This window comes from Dipodomys ordii, unplaced genomic scaffold, assembly GCF_000151885.1.
Source record: "Dipodomys ordii isolate 6190 unplaced genomic scaffold, Dord_2.0 Scaffold5, whole genome shotgun sequence".
NCBI classification, from domain to species: domain Eukaryota; kingdom Metazoa; phylum Chordata; class Mammalia; order Rodentia; family Heteromyidae; genus Dipodomys; species Dipodomys ordii.
Window position 1 is genome coordinate 24080215 of NW_012267221.1, and position 8145 is coordinate 24088359.

Genomic DNA, 8145 nt, shown 5'->3' on the forward strand with positions numbered 1-8145 from the left:
CCGCGTCCCGGGGTGGCCCCTTCTTCCTCACCCCCGGAGCCAGGTCGCTGCTCCTCTCCAAGTCTCGCCTGAAACTTCAGGAGGGAGCTCACGGTTCTGAGATCCCGTAGTCATCAGAAGGCTGCGGGCAGCTCTCCCACACTCCGTGAAACAAACGTGTAAGCCATGCTCCCGCTCTCCGGGGACAGTCCCGAGGACGGGGGGCCGCTGGCACCTCTGCGGCCAGTGTCCTCGGCTAGTGCGAGTGGACCTTCGGCGTCTGCGCAGGGTCTGGGTCTTCTTCAGTTCTTCCTTAGAAAGAAGAAAGAGGGGCAAAGACTCTGCATCTCGCCACCCACCGGACAAACCGGGGAAACCTGTGTGTCTTTGCTTGCAAACTTTTCAAAAAAAAAAAAAAAACCATTCTGGTGGTTCTAAGCCGTGATGAACGGGGTCTAGGGTCCCCTTCCTCTGCACAGCGGTGCCGCGGATATAAAGGCTCCAGGGCCATCCTCCCCCATCGCTTTCTTTCTTCCTCATATAAATCAGCCATATAAATCATTCACATTGTTTAAGGTACATTGATCAATCTAATGGCTTGTAATAGGTTCCTAATTGCCGCTTGCAGAAGCCTAAAGGCTCACATCTCAACAGGGAAGGTTCCCAATGCCAGGCAAGACCACCTTAAGCTTCAGATTGGGTCCTGACAGAACCCAGGAAAAGTCAGCTTGGCCCAATCAGGCCAGGCTCAGTGGCCGAGATGAAGGAAAGGAAAAGAAAAGGGATCTTGGCTATTCTTTCCCCCCTCCTCAAAATTCACTTTCAAATGAACAAAGCTCAAGCTGCAATTAATTGATTAGTGTCAACTGAAAATAATTATGTTAATATTAGACAGGAAACCTTCCTTATTTGTACTCACTTTAAACAAGCTATTTTTATGTAAAAAAAAAAAGCAGAAGAAACTTCCTTAGCTACAAAGTAATATGCTCGGCAGTAATCCTTTGCCCCTCCCCAGCCCCCCCCCCCAGGTCCTCGGGCTTGAATTCAGAACCTGAGCTCTGTCCCTACATCTCTCTGTGCTCAAGGCTAGTAGTCTACCACTTGAGCCACAGTGCCACTTCTTGCTTTTCTGTGTGGTTTATTGGAGATAAGTGTTTCCCAGACTTTCTTGCCTAGGCTGGCTTTGAACCGCAATCCTCATATCTCAGCCTCCTGAGTAGCTAAAATTATACTTTACTTTTTTAAAAATCAGCAGTAATAGGATCTAATACAGGCAAGGTATTCAAGGGAAAGAAGGAAAATGAACTTTTTGGAGAGTCCTAGGGTTTGCCTGAAAGCTTGCTTACCATCTTGTATTTGTGCAGTGTCTTCCTTCTCCAAACCCTGGACGGGGGAGCAAAGACTTGGAAATTGGAAAACTACTCAAAAGCTGCCTATGACAGACATGGTGAGACTGAAGAAATGGGTACCCTAACTGGGAAAAATTATTAATGACCAGAATCTTCTGCCCTTCCTTTATATAGCTCAAGATTTAGTGGAAAGAGTCCTTTAATGTCACCAAGGTGGGTTCCATTAGAGTTGGCAGAAACAACAAATGTGCACCATGTTGGTAGAGATGCTCTTGTAGGAAGTCAACACTAAATGCCATTTTGCTTAGGCCTAGGACCCCCGAATAGAATAGGCCCCCCATAGTTTCCTAGGAATGCAGTAAACAAATCTATGATGCTTGTTGAATAATCTTCCAATAATTGCAGTCATTAAAATCATCACACAGTCTACAGTCACCTTCCTTCCTTTGACACACCAGTCTTTCCTTTAATTGTTAATGCCTTTTTGGCTCAGATAAACAGATCAAGGAAAGCTTAAAATATACTGCCCAGGTACATCTAGCAGCAGAAAATTAGTTGTGTAGCAAACATTTGGACTTAATAGACTAGGGATTTTCAATCTCTCTAGCAGATCTTACAGAGACAGTGAAGATTTGCATCTGCTACCACCTCTAAATCTTAGTGATGTCTCTGAGATAGAAAAAAAAAGAAGTCTAATTGGCCTATTGATTCTCCTTTCCTCTTTTTTTTTTTTTTTGGCAATAGTTTGGCTAAGATGGGCTGGAACATTATAGAACAAATACTAAATGAAAGCTCAGCAGAAAATTATGGGAGAGTTCCTCTATTTTCAATTAATTTTCTTGATCCATTTGATCTCAGTCTCTAGTGCCTTTAAAGATGTAAATATATGTTAACTATAAAAGATTCCCTTCTAATCAAAGGCTACATTTCATTTTCACTCACTCTGACAAACTCCAACTGTGGAAAAGATTCATGGGCTCAACAGGCGTTAAGGTTTATACTGGCCTTCCTTCTCCTTGCTCATAGCAGATGACAGTGGCACACAAGCAGCTTTTGTTATTATTTTTTAGAACTCAAGTTATTAATATATCTTCCCAACTCCCATGCGGTGCTGACCTGATGATCACTGCTCTCGTGTAGATCATGCAAATGAAAAGCATGATTAATTGCACAAATGCTTTAAAAAAAAAAAGGAGCTCTGTGGCTCAGCAAATAAATAAACAAATGATAAAGAAATAAGGCAGGTGGGAAGACAGGTCAGATAAAACCTCCTCTCCCTCTTACCCCACCCCCATATCCCCAATCCTGGTTCTGATGGGCCAAGCTTCTGCAGCCAGATCAACCAATTTGAGAACCTTTGCTTCCTCCTCTCCCACCCAACTCCACACCATTCCACCCCAGTGCTGTGTTATCCTCTACGAAACTCTGCCGGATCAAAGCTGCCAGGAGACTGGGCAGCCACTTAATATTTACCCAGCTACTAGATCGAGGAGTTCAGACAATAACTGGTCTTCCGGGTCGCCACCCTGCTTGGTGCATCTGGGAGAGGCGTTTTATCTGTGGCGTTGGAGCTCCAATCCTTCCACCGCGCTAATGACGGAATTGTTTCTCAGCTTTGCCTCCTAAACACTGCAACTTGAGCAGTTGCTCAGATCAAAGCTTTCGGGAGAAGCAAGATGGGAGAAACAATATTTGTTCAAAGGAAGTGAACTCTTCCCTTTAATTACCCTATTCTTCTTTATTAGGATTCATATTGAATTTTTTGCGAAAAATTATGTTGATTTAACCATAGTGTATTTACGATGTAAATATATTCCAAGATGAAAACGTGACGGATCAATTGTAAAGGACCCGGATACATAATTTTAAAAAATCAGTTTCAGTGTATATGAGGTTCTCACCCCACTTTCTCTGCTCAGTCAGATTTGTTTATGCAGAATCGACATTTAATAGTGCTAATTGCACTCCAGTTAAATTGCCCTGATTGCAGAAAGGGAAGCAATTTTCGTGCTCTCTGTCTGGGTTTGGAAGAAATTGTTTTATATTCACCTCTTTATAAAGAAGTGGAGATAAGGCACCGGGGCCTTTGCACAAATTGCACTTAGGGGCTGACTGGCAGCATTCAGGCGCTATAATAGAGCATTATTTGGCCGTTTTGAATAATGTAAAGCGTTTGCTGAAAGCTATTCTCCTGAAAATTGCTTTAACTTTTAAAAGGGTGATGATTCACTCCAAACCAGGCCTTTGTTACATTGTCATTATTTCCCCAAATGTTTTAACAGTCAGCTCAACACTTTAGCATAACACATTGATCTTTGTTTAAAAACTAGATTTTTTAGAGGATGAAAAAAAATCTGTCAAACGAAAAAAAAAAACTGGACTTCCTCCGAAAGATTTCCTTGGGGCCCACCTTAGAGTTGAACCGGCCCGGGTGTTTGCCTGTGTTCATTTGGAAGATTTTCCTAACTTTTGTTGTGATGCTGACGCGTGTGTCTAAAGGAATATGCGAATGCCCACGTCGAGAGTCTGACAGCTTGAACTAGGTGGAAAACGAGGGAGGGGAGACAGGGAGAGAGACCAGCCGGGGTGGCTTGAAAATGTCACCAGTGCTAAGTGGCTTTTTTGGATTGTCTTATTTATGACTTTGTCAGGTTTCCTTTAGGAGAGGGTGTGTTGGGGGTGGGGGAGGAGGAGGACGGGAGGACCTCAGCACTTCCCCTCCCGGGGCTGCTCGGGGTGAGTCGGAAACGCCTGGCTGCCACTTAACAATCCCCCTATTAGTAAATCGACGCGGAGACTCTACAGGAAGCCGAGGACTAGTCTCCCGTTCCAGGGCAGAAGTCACCTGTTGGGAATGGTTCCTGGGTCCCCCTGCCGGGCTTTCTGGCTCTTCCAAGCTTCCTGATTTCCCTTCAACCTTCCACCTTACATCTTAGTGGTTTTACACACACACACACACACACACACACGCCAACCGACATCCATCCTACTCTCAGCTTCTTTACAGCTGTAAGGGTTTTCTGTTTATCTCTTATACTTTCCTCCGGGATTTACCTTGAAGCGTTTTAAAAAGATATTCTGACCCTAAGTATTACATCGAAAAGCAAAGGAGGCGACCCCGTAAGCCTCCCCATCCACCAGGTGCCCCGGGATGCACGCAGGCTCCATCTTAGCTCCGAAGGAACTGCTCTGGTGGTGGTACTTTGAGGCTAAGAGATCATGCAGAAGAGAAGCGAAAACACATCCCACATCCTCCACGTTCTCCTCACTTGCTCCCCCTTCGCGACTTATCTCTAGCACCCGAACGTTTGGAGTTGGTGGTTATTTTTTTGAAGCTCAAGATGTGGGTCTGCAGGGGGGGGGTGCTACATTAAAACCAGTACCCAGATCTGCCCATGGACACTGTTGTTTCTAGTTCAAAAGCCTCTGGCTACCCTGGAGAAGAAAGAGAAAGTGGAAAGCCCAGCAAGATGGGGAAACAGCTTAGCTTTTGCACGCGCCACACGTGTGTGTGTGTGTGTGTGTGTGTGTGTGTGTGTGCAGCTCTTTTGGCACCAAGGTCCGGAGAGGACTTCAGGATGCTCCCAGCATGCAGGCGCCCACGTGTGGCCTGGTCCTCGCCCAGCGGGGTGACTGCCAAAGAAGGGCTCGTCCACACATCTGAGAAAAGGCAGGGTGCAGAGGATGAACCGATCTCAACCCCATGCCCTTGTCCTGAAGACGAGCCTGTAGGCCCTGGCGGTCCCGGGTAGGGGTGGGTTGGAGCTGGGGCATGGAGAATTACTCCAACCCTCCTCTAAAACTCGACTCCAGGCTGCAACACGACATGCAAATCATCGCCGGGTTAAACAAACAGCCGAGCGATCTGCAGCTTCAGCGGGGGTGGCGGTGGGGGCGGACTTCGCTCGCGCCGGTCTCTGTTTCCAAAGTTGTTACAATGTGAAAATAAGCGGCTTCGTGCAGCTTGTTGTATGGGCTGATGCCTCCCACCCCCACGCCAGCCCCCAGTAAAACCTGGCAGATAATCAGCACGTCCCACTGTTTAGTCATATTTGACAACTGGGTTAACCTGGTATCTAGGCGCTGGCGAATCCGTACAAAGGGTGCCCTCAATTACCACCAGAAGCTTCTGGCGTGAGTGGCACTTGTATTACCCCCCGGGTCAGAGGCCAGAGCGACAATTAGGAAGTCACTTGGACCGCTGGAAGGAAATGGCGGGATGCAGCAGGCCCTCCCAACAAGTCTGTGGGTGTAGACCTGGAGAGAGAGGCCTATTTGTCTCCTCTCCAAGGAGCTGTCCTTTCCTGCCCTCTCTTCTATGTGACTCCGAGAGTAAAACTGACTCCAGTGGGAATAAGAAACTTGGTAGCACAACATCGGCAATGGTAAGATCGAGAGCGGGAATTGGTGGCTGCAAGCTGAAGTTGGGCTCCGCAGGCAAGCGCCTGGACACACAAAGTGAGCGTTGACATTTCCTTCTCCACTGGAGCCCTCCGCCTCCGCGCCCCCTCCCCTCCGGCCTCCTTTCCCACAAGTGGTGAGTTGAGTAGGACTGTGAGCCCTAACTTGTAACATCTTGGGATGGCTCCGGGGGGCTTGTAGCTCTGTCGCAACGGTACTTAAACCTGGCTTGGTGCGTGAATGTGTGTAAATTTTTAATTGCACTGTAATTTCTTCTGTCCCCAACCCGCCCTCCCCACCCTCCCCCCCGCCCTCGCCCACAGACTTGACTGGCACGCGCCGGGAGCCCGGGCTCGGGCCCCTCGGCGCGTCTGATTGGCTGCAGGGCAGCTCCCGTCTGCTCTGCCTGCGCCCTCATTGGGCGAGAGGCGCAGCCAGCGGCACTTCAAAGCGGGTGCTCCTCGCACTTAGGTTGAGTTTAGCCGGCGGGAGCCCGGAGTCCGCTTGGCGCGAGCGCGGGATACGGGAGCCGCGCGGGACCCGAGCAGTCTTTCCCACTAGCCGCCAGGCTTAACACGGCTCCCGGCCCCGCCGCACAGTCCAGAGACCTGCTATGGCCACGTCTATCCTGGGGGTAAGTCGCAGGCGAGGCGCGTTTGTTTTTTTTTTTTTAAACAACTATTTTTTTCGTGATGGCTTCTCTGGGTCCGTGGCTCCCAAGGAACTGTTGCTGGACTGCAGATCCAGCTTCCTTTAAGCACTTTCCACATATCCGGGGCGGATTCCTTCCAAGTTAATTGGAACTCGGGACATGCTTTTGCATCTTTTGCATTTTTTATTTGGTTTTGGAGAAAAAAAAAAGGTTGGAGGTTTCCTTTCCTCGTGATTTACACCCCATCCTCCCGCCCCACCCGCCAAGCTTTGCTTTGGGGATTGTTGCAATTACAAGGCAGTGGTATTTCCAGAAAAGTCTTGATCGTTTTGCAGTCCACGTAGTCAGGGTAATAAACATTTGCATTTTCTCGGTTCCCCTGTTCGTCCGTGACTTTGAAAACCGTTGCTGGATCGCTTATCCCCGGATTGTTTCTGTAATCGATGTGTGCTTGTGTGCAAATATCAAAACCAGAGTTTTCTATTTCACAACAGTCAAGACGTAACCCGCCCTTGAGAGGGTGTTCCAAGTTTCGAGGGTCCCCCAGGCCGCTGCTCGGGCTCCCTCCGCCCTCACCCGGTGTTTGTTGTCTGTTTACCTTCTTGCTTCACCCGGAAGGGCGACTTGGGGGCTTCTGGGAGAGAATCGGGTTTCTGGCGACAACCCCGGTCCGCTTGTAAGCTGGGGTTGCAGCGACTTCGGCGGAGAAAGCCCAGGCAGTCAGTCATCTTTGATTTGTAACCTCCCCGAAGAACAACTTTGCCGAGCCGGGACCTTCGCACCGGCGGTCGCCGCTGCCCCAGGCGGGGTGCAGCGCTTGGGGAGGAGGCGCGAGCCGGGGGTGCCACGGGTCCCCGGGCCCAGGCGCAGGGGGACGAGGCTGCTCACGGGTGCACTTTGTCTCCCCCCCCCACTTCCTCCTGTCCTCCTCCTCCTCCTCCTCCTCCTTGCTCCCTCCCTCTCCCTTCCCCCTCACCCCCCAACTTTAGGAAGAGCCGCGCTTCGGAACGACCCCGTTGGCCATGCTGGCGGCGACGTGCAACAAGATCGGCAACACGAGCCCGCTGACCACGCTGCCTGAGTCGAGCGCCTTCGCCAAGGGCGGCTTCCACCCCTGGAAGCGCTCCTCTTCCAGCTGCAATCTTGGCTCCAGCCTCTCGGGGTTCGCGGTGGCCACGGGCGGCCGCGGCTCGGCGGGCCTGGCGCCGCCAACAGCGCTTTCTGCCTGGCGTCCACGTCGCCCACGTCGTCCGCCTTCAGCAGCGACTACGGCGGCCTCTTCTCCAACTCGGCGGCGGCGGCGGCGGCGGCGGCGGGGGTGTCCCCGCAGGAGGCGGGCGGCCAGTCGGCCTTCATCTCCAAGGTGCACTCGACGGCGGCCGACGGCCTGTACCCGCGCGTGGGCATGGCGCACCCGTACGAATCGTGGTACAAGTCAGGCTTCCACTCGACGCTGGCGGCGGGCGAGGTGACCAACGGCGCCGCGTCGTCGTGGTGGGACGTGCACAGCAGCCCCGGCTCGTGGCTGGAGGTGCAGAACCCCGCCGGGGGGCTGCAGAGCTCGCTGCACTCGGGCGCCCCCCAGGCCTCGCTGCACTCGCAGCTGGGCACCTACAACCCCGACTTCAGCTCGCTCACGCACTCGGCCTTCAGCTCCACCGGCCTCGGCTCGTCGGCCGCCGCCGCCTCGCACCTGCTCTCCACCAGCCAGCACCTGCTGGCCCAGGACGGCTTCAAGCCGGTGCTGCCCTCCTACTCGGACTC

At 51.3% G+C, this 8145-nt stretch overlaps 1 protein-coding gene across 1 annotated transcript; it reads left to right on the forward strand.

Moving 5' to 3' along the window:
- Nucleotides 1-6342: 6342 nt before the first annotated feature.
- Nucleotides 6343-8143, forward strand: Sp9 (Sp9 transcription factor; the record flags this gene model as incomplete). The annotated part of the gene is given in 3 exon segments (XM_013027459.1): nucleotides 6343-6363; nucleotides 7371-7569; nucleotides 7572-8143. Coding segments are annotated over 3 exon segments (792 nt in total), but the record flags the coding sequence as incomplete, so codon positions are not given.
- Between the last annotated feature and the right edge of the window lie 2 nt (nucleotides 8144-8145).